Below are 19,470 nucleotides of genomic sequence, written 5' to 3'. Positions count from 1 at the left end.
CACTCTCTATTTACCCCTAATGGACAGCCCACTCTCTATTTACCCCTAATGGACAGCCCATACTCGCTCTAGAAGTAGATATCGTTTACTCATTCACATCACATTGAAATGTTTTCTATGAAATATCAGTTTAGTGTGGAAAACAGACACTGCCTACAGAATCCGTGCAAGAAAGAAAGAGATGTCGGGAGTAAATTGGAGGTTGGGGACTTACTCTATAAAGTCACAGATGACTCAGATAACATGTGGTTTAAAGTGGTATGAAAGAAATAACATCGCTATTGTGTTCCTGGTCGGTTCTTACTCCCCCTTAATTTGTGTTCCTGGTAGGATCTTACTCCCCTTCCTATTGTGTTCCTGGTAGGATCTTACTCCCCCCTTCCTATTGTGTTCCTGGTAGGATCTTACTCCCTCCTTCCTATTGTGTTCCTGGTAGGATCTTACTCCCCTTCCTATTGTGTTCCTGGTAGGATCTTACTCCCCCTTCCTATTGTGTTCCTGGTAGGATCTTACTCCCCCTTCCTATTGTGTTCCTGGTAGGATCTTACTCCCCCTTCCTATTGTGTTCCTGGTAGGATCTTACTCCCCTTCCTATTGTGTTCCTGGTAGGATCGTACTCCCCCTTCCTATTGTGTTCCTGGTAGGATCTTACTCCCCCTTCCTATTGTGTTCCTGGTAGGATCTTACTCCCCTTCCTATTGTGTTCCTGGTAGGATCTTACTCCCCCTTCCTATTGTGTTCCTGGTAGGATCTTACTCCCCCTTCCTATTGTGTTCCTGGTAGGATCTTACTCCCCCTTCCTATTGTGTTCCTGGTAGGATCTTACTCCCCTTCCTATTGTGTTCCTGGTAGGATCTTACTCCCCCTTCCCATTGTGTTCCTGGTAGGATCTTACTCCCCCTTCCTATTGTGTTCCTGGTAGGATCTTACTCCCCCTTCCTATTGTGTTCCTGGTAGGATCTTACTCCCCTTCCTATTGTGTTCCTGGTAGGATCTTACTCCCCTTCCTATTGTGTTCCTGGTAGGATCTTACTCCCCCTTCCTATTGTGTTCCTGCTAGGATCTTACTCCCCCTTCCTATTGTGTTCCTGGTAGGATCTTACTCCCCCTTCCTATTGTGTTCCTGGTAGGAACTTACTCCCCCTTCCTATTGTGTTCCTGGTAGGATCTTACTCCCCTTCCTATTGTGTTCCTGGTAGGATCTTACTCCCCTTCCTATTGTGTTCCTAATAGGATCTTACTCCCCCCTCCTATTGTGTTCCTGGTAGGACCTTACTCCCCTTCCTATTGTGTTCCTTGTAGGATCTTACTCCCCGTCCTATTGTGTTCCTAATAGGATCTTACTCCCCTTCCTATTGTGTTCCTGGTAGGATCTTACTCCCCTTCCTATTGTGTTCCTAATAGGATCTTACTCACCCTTCCTATTGTGTTCCTAATATGATCTTACTCCCCCTTCCTATTGTGTTCCTAATAGGATCTTACTCCCCTTCCTATTGTGTTCCTGGTAGGATCTTACTCCCCTTCCTATTGTGTTCCTGGTAGGATCTTACTCCCCTTCCTATTGTGTTCCTGGTAGGATCTTACTCCCCTTCCCATTGTGTTCCTGGTAGGATCTTACTCCCCTTCCTATTGTGTTCCTGGTAGGATCTTACTCCCCTTCCTATTGTTTTCCTGTTCCTAATAGGATCTTACTCCCCTTCCTATTGTGTTCCTAATAGGATCTTACTCCCCCTTCCTATTGTGTTCCTACTAGGATCTTACTCCCCCTTCCTATTGTGTTCCTGTTCCTAATAGGATCTTACTCCCCTTCCTATTGTTTTCCTAATAGGATCTTACTCCACTTCCTATTGTGTTCCTAATAGGAAGGAGGCAAAATAAAGAGCAAAATAAATAAATAAATAAAAATTAAATACAGTTGGGAAAGAGGTAGTTGTTTGGGCTAAATTATAGGTGGGCTATGTACAGGTATTGATCTTACTCCCCCTTCCTATTGTGTTCCTGGTAGGATCTTACTCCCCTTCCTATTGTGTTCCTGGTAGGATCTTACTCCCCTTCCTATTGTGTTCCTAATAGGATCTTACTCCCCCCTCCTATTGTGTTCCTGGTAGGACCTTACTCCCCTTCCTATTGTGTTCCTTGTAGGATCTTACTCCCCTTCCTATTGTGTTCCTAATAGGATTTTACTCCCCTTCCTATTGTGTTCCTGGTAGGATCTTACTCCCCGTCCTATTGTGTTCCTAATAGGATCTTACTCACCCTTCCTATTGTGTTCCTGGTAGGATCTTACTCCCCTTCCTATTGTGTTACTAATAGGATCTTACTCCCCTTCCTATTGTGTTCCTGGTAGGATCTTACTCCCCCTTCCTATTGTGTTCCTGGTAGGATCTTACTCCCCCTTCCTATTGTGTTCCTGGTAGGATCTTACTCCCCTTCCTATTGTGTTCCTAATATGATCTTACTCCCCCTTTCTATTGTGTTCCTAATAGGATCTTACTCCCCTTCCTATTGTGTTCCTGGTAGGATCTTACTCCCCTTCCTATTGTGTTCCTGGTAGGATCTTACTCCCCTTCCTATTGTGTTCCTGGTAGGACCTTACTCCCCTTCCTATTGTGTTCCTGGTAGGATCTTACTCCCCTTTCTATTGTGTTCCTAATAGGATCTTACTCCCCTTCCTATTGTGTTCCTGGTAGGATCTTACTCCCCCTTCCTATTGTGTTCCTGGTAGGATCTTACTCCCCCTTCCTATTGTGTTCCTGGTAGGATCTTACTACCCTTCCTATTGTGTTCCTGGTAGGATCTTACTCCCCCTTCCTATTGTGTTCCTGGTAGGATCTTACTCCCCTTCCTATTGTGTTCCTGGTAGGATCTTACTCCCCCTTCCCATTGTGTTCCTGGTAGGATCTTACTCCCCCTTCCTATTGTGTTCCTGGTAGGATCTTACTCCCCCTTCCTATTGTGTTCCTGGTAGGATCTTACTCCCCCTTCCTATTGTGTTCCTGGTAGGATCTTACTCCCCTTCCTATTGTGTTCCTGGTAGGATCTTACTCCCCCTTCCTATTGTGTTCCTGCTAGGATCTTACTCCCCCTTCCTATTGTGTTCCTGGTAGGATCTTACTCCCCCTTCCTATTGTGTTCCTGGTAGGATCTTACTCCCCCTTCCTATTGTGTTCCTGGTAGGATCTTACTCCCCTTCCTATTGTGTTCCTGGTAGGATCTTACTCCCCTTCCTATTGTGTTCCTAATAGGATCTTACTCCCCCCTCCTATTGTGTTCCTGGTAGGACCTTACTCCCCTTCCTATTGTGTTCCTTGTAGGATCTTACTCCCCTTCCTATTGTGTTCCTAATAGGATCTTACTCCCCTTCCTATTGTGTTCCTGGTAGGATCTTACTCCCCTTCCTATTGTGTTCCTAATAGGATCTTACTCACCCTTCCTATTGTGTTCCTGGTAGGATCTTACTCCCCTTTCTATTGTGTTCCTAATAGGATCTTACTCCCCCTCCTATTGTGTTCCTGGTAGGACCTTACTCCCCTTCCTATTGTGTTCCTTGTAGGATCTTACTCCCCGTCCTATTGTGTTCCTAATAGGATCTTACTCCCCTTCCTATTGTGTTCCTGGTAGGATCTTACTCCCCTTCCTATTGTGTTCCTAATAGGATCTTACTCACCCTTCCTATTGTGTTCCTGGTAGGATCTTACTCCCCTTCCTATTTTGTTCCTAATAGGATCTTACTCCCCTTCCTATTGTGTTCCTGGTAGGATCTTACTCCCCCTTCCTATTGTGTTCCTGGTAGGATCTTACTCCCCCTTCCTATTGTGTTCCTGGTAGGATCTTACTCCCCTTCCTATTGTGTTCCTAATATGATCTTACTCCCCCTTCCTATTGTGTTCCTAATAGGATCTTACTCCCCTTCCTATTGTGTTCCTGGTAGGATCTTACTCCCCTTCCTATTGTGTTCCTGGTAGGACCTTACTCCCCTTCCTATTGTGTTCCTGGTAGGATCTTACTCCCCTTCCCATTGTGTTCCTGGTAGGATCTTACTCCCCTTCCTATTGTGTTCCTGGTAGGATCTTACTCCCCTTCCTATTGTTTTCCTGTTCCTAATAGGATCTTACTCCCCTTCCTATTGTGTTCCTAATAGGATCTTACTCCCCCTTCCTATTGTGTTCCTACCAGGATCTTACTCCCCCTTCCTATTGTGTTCCTGTTCCTAATAGGATCTTACTCCCCTTCCTATTGTGTTCCTAATAGGATCTTACTCCACTTCCTATTGTGTTCCTAATAGGAAGGAGGCAAAATAAAGAGCAAAATAAATAAATAAATAAAAATTAAATACAGTTGGGAAAGAGGTAGTTGTTTGGGCTAAATTATAGGTGGGCTATGTACAGGTATTGATCTTACTCCCCCTTCCTATTGTGTTCCTGGTAGGATCTTACTCCCCTTCCTATTGTGTTCCTGGTAGGATCTTACTCCCCTTCCTATTGTGTTCCTAATAGGATCTTACTCCCCCCTCCTATTGTGTTCCTGGTAGGACCTTACTCCCCTTCCTATTGTGTTCCTTGTAGGATCTTACTCCCCTTCCTATTGTGTTCCTAATAGGATTTTACTCCCCTTCCTATTGTGTTCCTGGTAGGATCTTACTCCCCGTCCTATTGTGTTCCTAATAGGATCTTACTCACCCTTCCTATTGTGTTCCTGGTAGGATCTTACTCCCCTTTCTATTGTGTTCCTAATAGGATCTTACTCCCCTTCCTATTGTGTTCCTGGTAGGATCTTACTCCCCCTTCCTATTGTGTTCCTGGTAGGATCTTACTCCCCCTTCCTATTGTGTTCCTGGTAGGATCTTACTACCCTTCCTATTGTGTTCCTGGTAGGATCTTACTCCCCCTTCCTATTGTGTTCCTGGTAGGATCTTACTCCCCTTCCTATTGTGTTCCTGGTAGGATCTTACTCCCCCTTCCCATTGTGTTCCTGGTAGGATCTTACTCCCCCTTCCTATTGTGTTCCTGGTAGGATCTTACTCCCCCTTCCTATTGTGTTCCTGGTAGGATCTTACTCCCCCTTCCTATTGTGTTCCTGGTAGGATCTTACTCCCCTTCCTATTGTGTTCCTGGTAGGATCTTACTCCCCCTTCGTATTGTGTTCCTGCTAGGATCTTACTCCCCCTTCCTATTGTGTTCCTGGTAGGATCTTACTCCCCCTTCCTATTGTGTTCCTGGTAGGATCTTACTCCCCCTTCCTATTGTGTTCCTGGTAGGATCTTACTCCCCTTCCTATTGTGTTCCTGGTAGGATCTTACTCCCCTTCCTATTGTGTTCCTAATAGGATCTTACTCCCCCCTCCTATTGTGTTCCTGGTAGGACCTTACTCCCCTTCCTATTGTGTTCCTTGTAGGATCTTACTCCCCTTCCTATTGTGTTCCTAATAGGATCTTACTCCCCTTCCTATTGTGTTCCTGGTAGGATCTTACTCCCCTTCCTATTGTGTTCCTAATAGGATCTTACTCACCCTTCCTATTGTGTTCCTGGTAGGATCTTACTCCCCTTTCTATTGTGTTCCTAATAGGATCTTACTCCCCTTCCTATTTTGTTCCTGGTAGGATCTTACTCCCCCTTCCTATTGTGTTCCTGGTAGGATCTTACTCCCCCTTCCTATTGTGTTCCTGGTAGGATCTTACTACCCTTCCTATTGTGTTCCTGGTAGGATCTTACTCCCCCTTCCTATTGTGTTCCTGGTAGGATCTTACTCCCCTTCCTATTGTGTTCCTGGTAGGATCTTACTCCCCCTTCCCATTGTGTTCCTGGTAGGATCTTACTCCCCCTTCCTATTGTGTTCCTGGTAGGATCTTACTCCCCCTTCCTATTGTGTTCCTGGTAGGATCTTACTCCCCCTTCCTATTGTGTTCCTGGTAGGATCTTACTCCCCTTCCTATTGTGTTCCTGGTAGGATCTTACTCCCCCTTCCTATTGTGTTCCTGGTAGGATCTTACTCCCCCTTCCTATTGTGTTCCTGGTAGGATCTTACTCCCCCTTCCTATTGTGTTCCTGGTAGGATCTTACTCCCCTTCCTATTGTGTTCCTGGTAGGATCTTACTCCCCTTCCTATTGTGTTCCTAATAGGATCTTACTCCCCCCTCCTATTGTGTTCCTGGTAGGACCTTACTCCCCTTCCTATTGTGTTCCTTGTAGGATCTTACTCCCCTTCCTATTGTGTTCCTAATAGGATTTTACTCCCCTTCCTATTGTGTTCCTGGTAGGATCTTACTCCCCGTACTATTGTGTTCCTATAGGATCTTATTCACCCTTCCTATTGTGTTCCTGGTAGGATCTTACTCCCCTTCCTATTGTGTTCCTGGTAGGATCTTACTCCCCCTTCCTATTGTGTTCCTGGTAGGATCTTACTCCCCCTTCCTATTGTGTTCCTGGTAGGATCTTACTCCCCTTCCTATTGTGTTCCTAATATGATCTTACTCCCCCTTCCTATTGTGTTCCTAATAGGATCTTACTCCCCTTCCTATTGTGTTCCTGGTAGGATCTTACTCCCCTTCCTATTGTGTTCCTGGTAGGATCTTACTCCCCTTCCTATTGTGTTCCTGGTAGGACCTTACTCCCCTTCCTATTGTGTTCCTTGTAGGATCTTACTCCCCTTCCTATTGTGTTCCTAATAGGATCTTACTCCCCTTCCTATTGTGTTCCTGGTAGGATCTTACTCCCCTTCCTATTGTGTTCCTAATAGGATCTTACTCACCCTTCCTATTGTGTTCCTGGTAGGATCTTACTCCCCTTTCTATTGTGTTCCTAATAGGATCTTACTACCCTTCCTATTGTGTTCCTGGTAGGATCTTACTCCCCCTTCCTATTGTGTTCCTGGTAGGATCTTACTCCCCCTTCCTATTGTGTTCCTGGTAGGATCTTACTACCCTTCCTATTGTGTTCCTGGTAGGATCTTACTCCCCCTTCCTATTGTGTTCCTGGTAGGATCTTACTCCCCTTCCTATTGTGTTCCTGGTAGGATCTTACTCCCCCTTCCCATTGTGTTCCTGGTAGGATCTTACTCCCCCTTCCTATTGTGTTCCTGGTAGGATCTTACTCCCCCTTCCTATTGTGTTCCTGGTAGGATCTTACTCCCCCTTCCTATTGTGTTCCTGGTAGGATCTTACTCCCCTTCCTATTGTGTTCCTGGTAGGATCTTACTCCCCCTTCCTATTGTGTTCCTGCTAGGATCTTACTCCCCCTTCCTATTGTGTTCCTGGTAGGATCTTACTCCCCCTTCCTATTGTGTTCCTGGTAGGATCTTACTCCCCCTTCCTATTGTGTTCCTGGTAGGATCTTACTCCCCTTCCTATTGTGTTCCTGGTAGGATCTTACTCCCCTTCCTATTGTGTTCCTAATAGGATCTTACTCCCCCCTCCTATTGTGTTCCTGGTAGGACCTTACTCCCCTTCCTATTGTGTTCCTTGTAGGATCTTACTCCCCTTCCTATTGTGTTCCTAATAGGATTTTACTCCCCTTCCTATTGTGTTCCTGGTAGGATCTTACTCCCCGTCCTATTGTGTTCCTAATAGGATCTTACTCACCCTTCCTATTGTGTTCCTGGTAGGATCTTACTCCCCTTCCTATTGTGTTACTAATAGGATCTTACTCCCCTTCCTATTGTGTTCCTGGTAGGATCTTACTCCCCCTTCCTATTGTGTTCCTGGTAGGATCTTACTCCCCCTTCCTATTGTGTTCCTGGTAGGATCTTACTCCCCTTCCTATTGTGTTCCTAATATGATCTTACTCCCCCTTCCTATTGTGTTCCTAATAGGATCTTACTCCCCTTCCTATTGTGTTCCTGGTAGGATCTTACTCCCCTTCCTATTGTGTTCCTGGTAGGATCTTACTCCCCTTCCTATTGTGTTCCTGGTAGGATCTTACTCCCCTTCCCATTGTGTTCCTGGTAGGATCTTACTCCCCTTCCTATTGTGTTCCTGGTAGGATCTTACTCCCCTTCCTATTGTGTTCCTAATAGGATCTTACTCCCCCTTCCTATTGTGTTCCTAATAGGATCTTACTCCACTTCCTATTGTGTTCCTAATAGGATCTTACTCCCCCTTCCTATTGTGTTCTAATAGGATCTTACTCCCCTTCCTATTGTGTTCCTGGTAGGATCTTACTCCTCTTCCTATTGTGTTCCTGGTAGGATCTTACTCCCCCTTCCTATTGTGTTCCTGGTAGGATCTTACTCCCCCTTCCTATTGTGTTCCTGGTAGGATCTTACTCCCCCTTCCTATTGTGTTCCTGGTAGGATCTTACTCCCCTTCCTATTGTGTTCCTGGTAGGATCTTACTCCCCCTTCCTATTGTGTTTCCTGGTAGGATCTTACTCCCCCTTCCTATTGTGTTCCTGGTAGGATCTTACTCCCCTTCCTATTGTGTTCCTGGTAGGATCTTACTCCCCCTTCCTATTGTGTTCCTGGTAGGATCTTACTCCCCTTCCTATTGTGTTCCTGGTAGGATCTTACTCCCCTTCCTATTGTGTTCCTGGTAGGATCTTACTCCCCTTCCTATTGTGTTCCTGGTAGGATCTTACTCCCCTTCCTATTGTGTTCCTGGTAGGATCTTACTCCACCTTCCTATTGTGTTCCTGGTAGGATCTTACTCCCCTTCCTAGTGTGTTTCTGGTAGGATCTTACTCCCCTTCCTATTGTGTTCCTAATAGGATCTTACTCCCCCTTCCTATTGTGTTCCTAATAGGATCTTACTCCCCTTCCTATTGTGTTCCTGGTAGGATCTTACTCCCCTTCCTATTGTGTTCCTGGTAGGATCTTACTCCCCTTCCTATTGTGTTCCTGGTAGGATCTTACTCCCCTTCCTATTGTGTTCCTGGTAGGATCTTACTCCCCTTCCTATTGTGTTCCTGGTAGGATCTTACTCCCCTTCCTATTGTGTTCCTGGTAGGATCTTACTCCCCTTCCTATTGTTTTCCTGTTCCTAATAGGATTTTACTCCCCCTTCTTATTGTGTTCCTACTATGATCTTACTCCCCCTTCCTATTTTGTTCCTGTTCCTAATAGGATCTTAGTCCCCTTCCTATTGTGTTCCTAATAGGATCTTACTCCACTTCCTATTGTGTTCCTAATATGATCTTACTCCCCTTCCTATTGTGTTCCTGGTAGGATCGTACTCCTCTTCCTAAGGTGTTCCTGGTAGGATCTTACTCCCCTTCCTATTGTGTTCCTGGTAGGATCTTACTCCCCCTTCCTATTGTGTTCCTGGTAGGATCTTACTCCCCTTCCTATTTTGTTCCTGGTAGGATCTTACTCCCCTTCCTATTGTGTTCCTGGTAGGATCTTACTCCCCTTCCTATTGTGTTCCTAATAGGATCTTACTCCCCCTTCCTATTGTGTTCCTGGTAGGATCTTACTCCCCTTCCTATTGTGTTCCTGGTAGGATCTTACTCCCCTTCCTATTGTGTTCCTGGTAGGATCTTACTCCCCTTCCTATTGTGTTCCTGGTAGGATCTTACTCCCCTTCCTATTGTGTTCCTAATAGAATCTTACTACCCCTTCCTATTGTGTTCCTAATAGGATCTTACTCCCCTTCCTATTGTGTTCCTGGTAGGATCTTACTCCCCTTCCTATTGTGTTCCTGGTAGGATCTTACTCCCCTTCCTATTGTGTTCCTGGTAGCATCTTACTCGCCTTCCTATTGTGTTCCTGGTAGGATCTTACTCCCCTTCCTATTGTGTTCCTGGTAGGATCTTACTCCCCTTCCTATTGTGTTCCTAATAGGATCTTACTCCCCCTTCCTATTGTGTTCCTGGTAGGATCTTACTCCCCTTCCTATTGTGTTCCTGGTAGGATCTTACTCCCCTTCCTATTGTGTTCCTGGTAGGATCTTACTCGCCTTCCTATTGTGTTCCTGGTAGGATCTTACTCCCCTTCCTATTGTGTTCCTGGTAGGATCTTACTCCCCTTCCTATTGTTTTCCTGTTCCTAATAGGATCTTACTCCCCTTCCTATTGTGTTCCTAATAGGATCTTACTCCCCCTTCCTATTGTGTGTTCCTACTAGGATCTTACTCCCCCTTCCTATTGTGTTCCTGTTCCTAATAGGATCTTACTCCCCTTCCTATTGTGTTCCTAATAGGATCTTACTCCACTTCCTATTGTGTTCCTAATATGATCTTACTCCCCTTCCTATTGTGTTCCTGGTAGGATCTTACTCCCCTTCCTATTGTGTTCCTGGTAGGATCTTACTCCCCTTCCTATTGTGTTCCTAATAGGATCTTACTCCCCCTTCCTATTGTGTTTCTGGTAGGATCTTACTCCCCTTCCTATTGTGTTCCTGGTAGGATCTTACTCCCCTTCCTATTGTGTTCCTGGTAGGATCTTACTCCCCTTCCTATTGTGTTCCTAATAGGATCTTACTCCCCCTTCCTATTGTGTTCCTAATAGGATCTTACTCCCCTTCCTATTGTGTTCCTGGTAGGATCTTACTCCCCTTCCTATTGTGTTCCTGGTAGGATCTTACTCCCCTTCCTTTTGTGTTCCTGGTAGGATCTTACTCCCCTTCCTATTGTGTTCCTGGTAGGATCTTACTCCCCTTCCTATTGTGTTCCTGGTAGGATCTTACTCCCCTTCCTATTGTTTTCCTGTTCCTAATATGATCTTACTCCCTTCCTATTGTGTGTTCCTACTAGGATCTTACTCCCCCTTCCTATTGTGTTCCTGTTCCTAATATGATCTTACTCCCCTTCCTATTGTGTTCCTAATAGGATCTTACTCCCCTTCCTATTGTGTTCCTAATAGGATCTTACTTCCCCTTCCTATTGTGTTCTAATAGGATCTTACTCCCCTTCCTATTGTGTTCCTGGTAGGATCTTACTCCTCTTCCTATTGTGTTCCTGGTAGGATCTTACTCCCCTTCCTATTGTGTTCCTAATAGGATCTTACTCCCCTTCCTATTGTGTTCCTGGTAGGATCTTACTCCCCTTCCTATTGTGTTCCTGGTAGGATCTTACTCCCCTTCCTTTTGTGTTCCTGGTAGGATCTTACTCCCCTTCCTATTGTGTTCCTGGTAGGATCTTACTCCCCTTCCTATTGTGTTCCTGGTAGGATCTTACTCCCCTTCCTATTGTTTTCCTGTTCCTAATAGGATCTTACTCCCTTCCTATTGTGTGTTCCTACTAGGATCTTACTCCCCCTTCCTATTGTGTTCCTGTTCCTAATATGATCTTACTCCCCTTCCTATTGTGTTCCTAATAGGATCTTACTCCCCTTCCTATTGTGTTCCTAATAGGATCTTACTTCCCCTTCCTATTGTGTTCTAATAGGATCTTACTCCCCTTCCTATTGTGTTCCTGGTAGGATCTTACTCCTCTTCCTATTGTGTTCCTGGTAGGATCTTACTCCCCTTCCTATTGTGTTCCTGGTAGGATCTTACTCCCCCTTCCTATTGTGTTCCTGGTAGGATCTTACTCCCCTTCCTATTGTGTTCCTGGTAGGATCTTACTCCCCAGACTCTGGTCTCTACAGTACTGACTGTACATTATCCTCTGGTCTCTACAGGCCTGATTAAACAGGTGACCTGACTCTACCATATCCTCTGGTCTCTACAGTTCTGATTAAACAGGGAATTTGACTGTACATTATCCTCTGGTCTCTACAGTACTGGCTGTACATTCTCCTCTGGTCTCTACAGTCCTGATTAAACAGGGAACATGACAGTACATTATCCTCTGGTCTCTACAGTACTGATTAAACAGGGAACCTGACTCTACATTATCCTCTGGTCTCTACAGTACTGACAGTACATTATCCTCTGGTCTCTATAGTCCTGATTAAACAGGTAACATGACTGTACATTATCCTCTGGTCTCTACAGTACTGATTAAACAGGTAACATGACTGTACATTATCCTCTGGTCTCTTCAGTACTGATTAAACAGGGAACCTGACTCTATATTATCCTCTGGTCTCTACAGTCCTGATTAAACAGGTAACCTGACTGTACATTATCCTCTGGTCTCTACAGTCCTGACTGTACATTATCCTCTGGTCTCTACAGTACTGACTGTACATTATCCTCTGGTCTCTACAGTACTGATTAAACAGGGAACCTGACTGTACATTATCCTCTGTTCTCTTCAGTACTGATTAAACAGGGAACCTGACTGTACATTATCCTCTGGTCTCCACAGTGAAGAAGATGACAGAGCTGAAGTCCAGAGGAGTCAAAATGATGCCCAGTAAAGACAATCATCACAAGATATCAGTGTGTAAGTAGTAGTTGTTATACACTTGTTGGAGTACACCGTTCAATTTATCTTCTGCAACAGTTGTTCTGCAAAGTCACAGGTTCCTCTCTCCTCCCCAGTTGTGGAAATGGACAGAGGGGGGGGGGTAAAGGAGTGTAGAAACAGAGGGAGGGATACAGCGGTAAAGGAGTGTAGAAACAGAGGGAGGGATACAGGGAGGGTAAAGGAGTGTAGAAACAGAGGGAGGGATACAGGGAGGGTAAAGGAGTGTAGAAACAGAGGGAGGGATACAGGGAGGGTAAAGGAGTGTAGAAACAGAGGGAGGGATACAGGGAGGGTAAAGGAGAGTAGAAACAGAGGGAGGGATACAGGGAGGGTAAAGGAGAGTAGAAACAGAGGGAGGGATACAGGGTTAAAGGAGTGTAGAAACAGAGAGAGGGATACAGGGAGGATAAAGGAGTGTAGAAACAGAGGGAGGGATACAGGGTTAAAGAAGTGTAGAAACAGAGGGAGGGATACAGGGGTAAAGGAGTGTAGAAACAGAGGGAGGGATACAGGGTAAGGAGTGTAGAAACAGAGGGAGGGATACAGGGGTAAAGGAGTGTAGAAACAGAGGGAGGGATACAGGGAGGGTAAAGGAGTGTAGAAACAGAGGGAGGGATACAGGGAGGGTAAAGGAGTGTAGAAACAGAGGGAGGGATACAGGGAGGGTAAAGGAGTGTAGAAACAGAGGGAGGGATACAGGGAGGGTAAAGGAGTGTAGAAACAGAGAGAGGGATACAGGGAGGATAAAGGAGTGTAGAAACAGAGGGAGGGATACAGGGAGGGTAAAGGAGTGTAGAAACAGAGGGAGGGATACAGGGTTAAAGGAGTGTAGAAACAGAGAGAGGGATACAGGGAGGATAAAGGAGTGTAGAAACAGAGGGAGGGATACAGGTGGAAAGGAGTGTAGAAACAGAGGGAGGGATACAGGGGTAAAGGAGTGTAGAAACAGAGGGAGGGATACAGGTGGAAAGGAGTTTAGAAACAGAGGGAGGGATACAGGGGTAAAGGAGTGTAGAAACAGAGGGAGGGATACAGGGAGGATAAAGGAGTGTAGAAGCAGAGGGAGGGATACAGGGAGGATAAAGGAGAGTAGAAACAGAGGGAGGGATACAGGATGGGTAAAGGAGTGTAGAAACAGAGGGAGGGATACAGGGAGGGTAAAGGAGTGTAGAAACAGAGGGAGGGATACAGGGAGGGTAAAGGAGAGTAGAAACAGAGGGAGGGATACAGGATGGGTAAAGGAGTGTAGAAACAGAGGGAAGGATACAGGGGTAAAGGAGAGTAGAAACAGAGGGAGGGATACAGGGAGGGTAAAGGAGTGTAGAAACAGAGGGAGGGATACAGGGAGGGTAAAGGAGTGTAGAAACAGAGGGAGGGATACAGGGAGGGTAAAGGAGTGTAGAAACAGAGGGAGGGATGCAGGGGTAAAGGAGTGTAGAAACAGAGGGAGGGATACAGGGAGGGTAAAGGAGTGTAGAAACAGAGGGAGGGATACAGGGAGGGTAAAGGAGTGTAGAAACAGAGGGAGGGATACAGGGAGGGTAAAGGAGAGTAGAAACAGAGGGAGGGATACAGGGAGGGTAAAGGAGAGTAGAAACAGAGGGAGGAATACAGGGTTAAAGGAGTGTAGAAACAGAGAGAGGGATACAGGGAGGGTAAAGGAGTGTAGAAACAGAGGGAGGGATACAGGGTTAAAGGAGTGTAGAAACAGAGAGAGAGGATACAGGAGGATAAAGGAGTGTAGAAACATAGGGAATGATACAGGGTTAAAGGAGTGTAGAAACAGAGGGAGGGATACAGGTGGAAAGGAGTGTAGAAACAGAGGGAGGGATTCAGGGAGGGTAAAGGAGTGTAGAAACACAGGGAGGGATACAGGGGTAAAGGAGTGTAGAAACAGAGGGAGGGATACAGGTGGAAAGGAGTGTAGAAACAGAGGGAGGGATACAGGGAGGATAAAGGAGTGTAGAAACAGAGGGAGGGATACAGGTGGAAAGGAGTGTAGAAACAGAGGGAGGGATACAGGGAGGATAAAGGAGTGTAGAAACAGAGGGAGGGATACAGGGGGTAAAGGAGTGTAGAAACAGAGGGAGGGATACAGGGAGGTAAAGGAGTGTAGAAACAGAGGGAGGGATACAGGTAGGATAAAGGAGTGTAGAAACAGAGGGAGGGATACAGGGAGGGTAAGGAGTGTAGAAACAGAGGGAGGGATACAGGGAGGGTAAAGGAGTGTAGAAACAGAGGGAGGGTTACAGGGAGGGTAAAGGAGTGTAGAAACAGAGGGAGGGATACAGGGAGGGTAAAGGAGTGTAGAAACAGAGGGAGGGATACAGGGAGGGTAAAGGAGTGTAGAAACAGAGGGAGGGATACAGGGAGGGTAAAGGAGAGTAGAAACAGAGGGAGGGATACAGGATGGGTAAAGGAGTGTAGAAACAGAGGGAAGGATACAGGGGTAAAGGAGAGTAGAAACAGAGGGAGGGATACAGGGAGGGTAAAGGAGTGTAGAAACAGAGGGAGGGATACAGGGAGGTAAAGGAGTGTAGAAACAGAGGCAGGGATACAGGGAGGATAAAGGAGTGTAGAAACAGAGGGAGGGATACAGGGAGGGTAAAGGAGTGTAGAAACAGAGGGAGGGATACAGGGAGGGTTAAGGAGTGTAGAAACAGAGGGAGGGATACAGGGTTAAAGGAGTGTAGAAACAGAGGGAGGGATACAGGGTTAAAGGAGTGTAGAAACAGAGGGAGGGATACAGGGAGGGTAAAGGAGTGTAGAAACAGAGGGAGGGATACAGGGAGGGTAAAGGAGTGTAGAAACAGAGGGAGGGTTACAGGGAGGGTAAAGGAGTGTAGAAACAGAGGGAGGGATACAGGGAGGGTAAAGGAGTGTAGAAAACAGAGGGAGGGATACAGGGAGGGTAAAGGAGTGTAGAAACAGAGGGAGGGATACAGGGAGGGTAAAGGAGAGTAGAAACAGAGGGAGGGATACAGGATGGGTAAAGGAGTGTAGAAACAGAGGGAAGGATACAGGGGTAAAGGAGAGTAGAAACAGAGGGAGGGATACAGGGAGGGTAAAGGAGTGTAGAAACAGAGGGAGGGATACAGGGAGGGTAAAGGAGTGTAGAAACAGAGGCAGGGATACAGGGAGGATAAAGGAGTGTAGAAACAGAGGGAGGGATACAGGGAGGGTAAAGGAGTGTAGAAACAGAGGGAGGGATACAGGGAGGGTTAAGGAGTGTAGAAACAGAGGGAGGGATACAGGGTTAAAGGAGTGTAGAAACAGAGGGAGGGATACAGGGTTAAAGGAGTGTAGAAACAGAGGGAGGGATACAGGGAGGGTAAAGGAGTGTAGAAACAGAGGGAGGGATACAGGGAGGGTAAAGGAGTGTAGAAACAGAGGGAGGGTTACAGGGAGGGTAAAGGAGTGTAGAAACAGAGGGAGGGATACAGGGAGGGTAAAGGAGTGTAGAAACAGAGGGAGGGATACAGGGAGGGTAAAGGAGTGTAGAAACAGAGGGAGGGATACAGGGAGGGTAAAGGAGAGTAGAAACAGAGGGAGGGATACAGGATGGGTAAAGGAGTGTAGAAACAGAGGGAAGGATACAGGGGTAAAGGAGAGTAGAAACAGAGGGAGGGATACAGGGAGGGTAAAGGAGTTGTAGAAACAGAGGGAGGGATACAGGGAGGGTAAAGGAGTGTAGAAACAGAGGCAGGGATACAGGGAGGATAAAGGAGTGTAGAAACAGAGGGAGGGATACAGGGAGGGTAAAGGAGTGTAGAAACAGAGGGAGGGATACAGGGTTAAAGGAGTGTAGAAACAGAGGGAGGGATACAGGGTTAAAGGAGTGTAGAAACAGAGGGAGGGATACAGGGTGGGTAAAGGAGTGTAGAAACAGAGGGAGGGATACAGGGAGGATAAAGGAGTGTAGAAACAGAGGGAGGGATACAGGGTTAAAGGAGTGTAGAAACAGAGGGAGGGATACAGGGTTAAAGGAGTGTAGAAACAGAGGGAGGGATACAGGGAGGGTAAAGGAGTGTAGAAACAGAGGGAGGGATACAGGGAGGGTAAAGGAGTGTAGAAACAGAGGGAGGGATACAGGGAGGGTAAAGGAGTGTAGAAACAGAGGGAGGGATACAGGGAGGGTAAAGGAGTGTAGAAACAGAGGCAGGGATACAGGGAGGATAAAGGAGTGTAGAAACAGAGGGAGGGATACAGGGAGGGTAAAGGAGTGTAGAAACAGAGGGAGGGATACAGGGTTAAAGGAGTGTAGAAACAGAGGGAGGGATACAGGGTTAAAGGAGTGTAGAGACAGAGGGAGGGATACAGGGTGGGTAAAGGAGTGTAGAAACAGAGGGAGGGATACAGGGAGGGTAAAGGAGTGTAGAAACAGAGGAAGGGATACAGGGTTAAAGGAGTGTAGAAACAGAGGGAGGGATACAGGGTTAAAGGAGTGTAGAAACAGAGGGAGGGATACAGGGAGGGTAAAGGAGTGTAGAAACAGAGGGAGGGATACAGGGAGGGTAAAGGAGTGTAGAAACAGAGGGAGGGATACAGGGAGGATAAGGAGTGTAGAAACAGAGGGAGGGATACAGGAGGAATTGTAATAGACTATGTAGAGAATAGGGTTCCATTCCATTGTCACTATATAGAGAATAGGGTTCCATTCCATTGTCACTATATAGAGAATAGGGTTCCATTCCATTGTCACTATATAGAGAATAGGGTTCCATTCCATTGTCACTATATAGAGAATAGGGTTCCATTCCATTGTCACTATATAGAGAATAGGGTTCCATTCCATTGTCACTATATAGAGAATAGGGTTCCATTCCATTGTCACTATATAGAGAATAGGGTTCCATTCCATTGTCACTATATAGAGAATAGGGTTCCATTCCATTGTCACTATATAGAGAATAGGGTTCCATTCCATTGTCACTATATAGAGAAAAGGGTTCCATTCCATTGTCACTATATAGAGAATAGGGTTCCATTCTATTCTCACTACGTAGAGAATAGGGTTCCATTCTATTCTCACTACGTAGAGAATAGGGTTCCATTCCATTCTCACTACATAACTGGGATTTGTTTTAGAATCATGGTGCAATGAGTATCACAGTCTGGTAAAACTCATAGTCCGTACTAAGACAACATGGACCTCCATCACCTCATACCCATCTCCTCTACCTCCATCACCTCATACCCATTTCCTCTACCTCCATCACCTCATACCCATCACCTCATACCCATCTCCTCTAGTCCTCTACCTCCATCACCTCATACCCATCTCCTCTACCTCCATCACCTCATACCCATCTCCTCTACCTCCATCACCTCATACCTATCTCCTCTACATCCATCACCTCATACCCATCTCCTCTACCTCCATCACCTCATACCCATCTCCTCTACCTCCATCACATCATACCCATATCCTCTAGTCCTCTACCTCCATCACCTCATACCCATCTCCTCTACATCCATCACCTCATACCCATCTCATCTACCTCCATCACCTCATACCCATCTCCTCTAGTCATCTACATCCATCACCTCATACCAATCTCCTCTACATCCATCACCACATACCCATCTCCTCTAGTCCTCTACCTCCATCACCTCATACCCATCTCCTCTACCTCCATCACCTCATACCCATCTCCTCTACCTCCATCACCTCATACCCATCTCCTCTAGTCCTCTACCTCCATCACCTCATACCCATCTCCTCTACTTCTGTCACATCATACCCATCTCATCTACCTCCATCACCACATACCCATCTCCTCTACCTCCATCACCTCATACCCATCTCCTCTACTTCCATCACCTCATACCCATCTCCTCTACCTCCATCACCACATACCCATCTCCTCTACTTCCATCACCTCATACCCATCTTTCTCTACCTCCATCACCACATACCCATCTCCTCTACCTCCATCACCTCATACCCATCTCCTCTAGTCCTCTACCTCCATCACCTTATACCCATCTCCTCTACCTCCATCACCTCATACCCATCTCCTCTACCTCCATCACCTCATAGCCATCTCCTCTAGTCCTCTACCTCCATCACCTCATACCCATCTCCTCTACCTCCATCACCTCATACCCATCTCCTCTACCTCCATCACCTCATACCCATCTCCTCTAGTCCTCTACCTCCATCACCACATACAGATCTCCTCTACCTCCATCACCTCATACCCATCTCCTCTACCTCATCACCTCATACCCATCTCCTCTACCTCCATCACCTCATACCCATCTCCTCTACCTCCATCACCTCTAGTCCTCTATCTCCATCACCTCATACCCATCTCCTCTACCTCCATCACCTCTAGTCCTCTACCTCCATCACCTCATACCCATCTCCTCTACCTCCATCACCTCACACCCATCTCCTCTAGTCCTCTACCTCCATCACCACATACCCATCTCCTCTACCTCCATCACCTCATACCCATCTCACCTACCTCCATCACCTCTAGTCCTCTACCTCCATCACCTCATACCCATCTCCTCTACCTCCATCACCTCTAGTCCTCTACCTCCATCACCTCATACCCATCTCCTCTACCTCATCACCTCATACCCATCTCCTCTACCTCCATCACCTCATACCCATCTCCTCTACCTCCATCACCTCTAGTCCTCTACCTCCATCACATCATACCCATCTCCTCTACCTCCATCACCTCTAGTCCTCTACCTCCATCACCTCATACCCATCTCCTCTACCTCCATCACCTCATACCCATCTCCTCTAGTCCTCTACCTCCATCACCACATACCCATCTCCTCTACCTCCATCACCTCATACCCATCTCCTCTACCTCCATCACCTCTAGTCCTCTACCACCATCACCTCATACCCATCTCCTCTACCTCCATCACCTCTAGTCCTCTACCTCCATCACCTCATACCCATCTCCTCTACCTCCATCACCTCATACCCATCTCCTCTACCTCCATCACCTCTAGTCCTCTACCTCCATCTCCTCATAGCCATCTCCTCTACCTCCATCACCTCATACCCATCTCCTCTACCTCCATCACCTCCTACCCATCTCCTCTCCCTCCATCACCTCATACCCATCTTCCTCTACCTCCATCACCTCCTACCCATCTCCTCTACCTCCATCATCTCCTACCCATCTCCTCTACTTCCATCACCTCATACCCATCTC

The 19,470-nt window shown here is 46.5% G+C and overlaps 1 protein-coding gene across 1 annotated transcript in view; it reads left to right on the top strand.

The window, feature by feature from the left end:
• The window catches only part of LOC109883181 (CUB and sushi domain-containing protein 2-like), an 899,659-nt gene that overhangs the window by 337,262 nt on the left and 542,927 nt on the right, over positions 1-19,470 (top strand). Inside the window, 1 exon segment of the mRNA XM_031794932.1 lies at positions 12,182-12,259. Within this exon segment, the coding sequence (XP_031650792.1) occupies positions 12,182-12,259 (78 nt within the window).

This window comes from Oncorhynchus kisutch, linkage group LG17, assembly GCF_002021735.2.
Source record: "Oncorhynchus kisutch isolate 150728-3 linkage group LG17, Okis_V2, whole genome shotgun sequence".
Taxonomy (NCBI): Eukaryota; Metazoa; Chordata; class Actinopteri; order Salmoniformes; family Salmonidae; genus Oncorhynchus; species Oncorhynchus kisutch.
The sequence above is the reverse complement of the archived record's forward strand: the minus strand, read 5'-3'. Positions and strand labels throughout refer to the sequence as shown.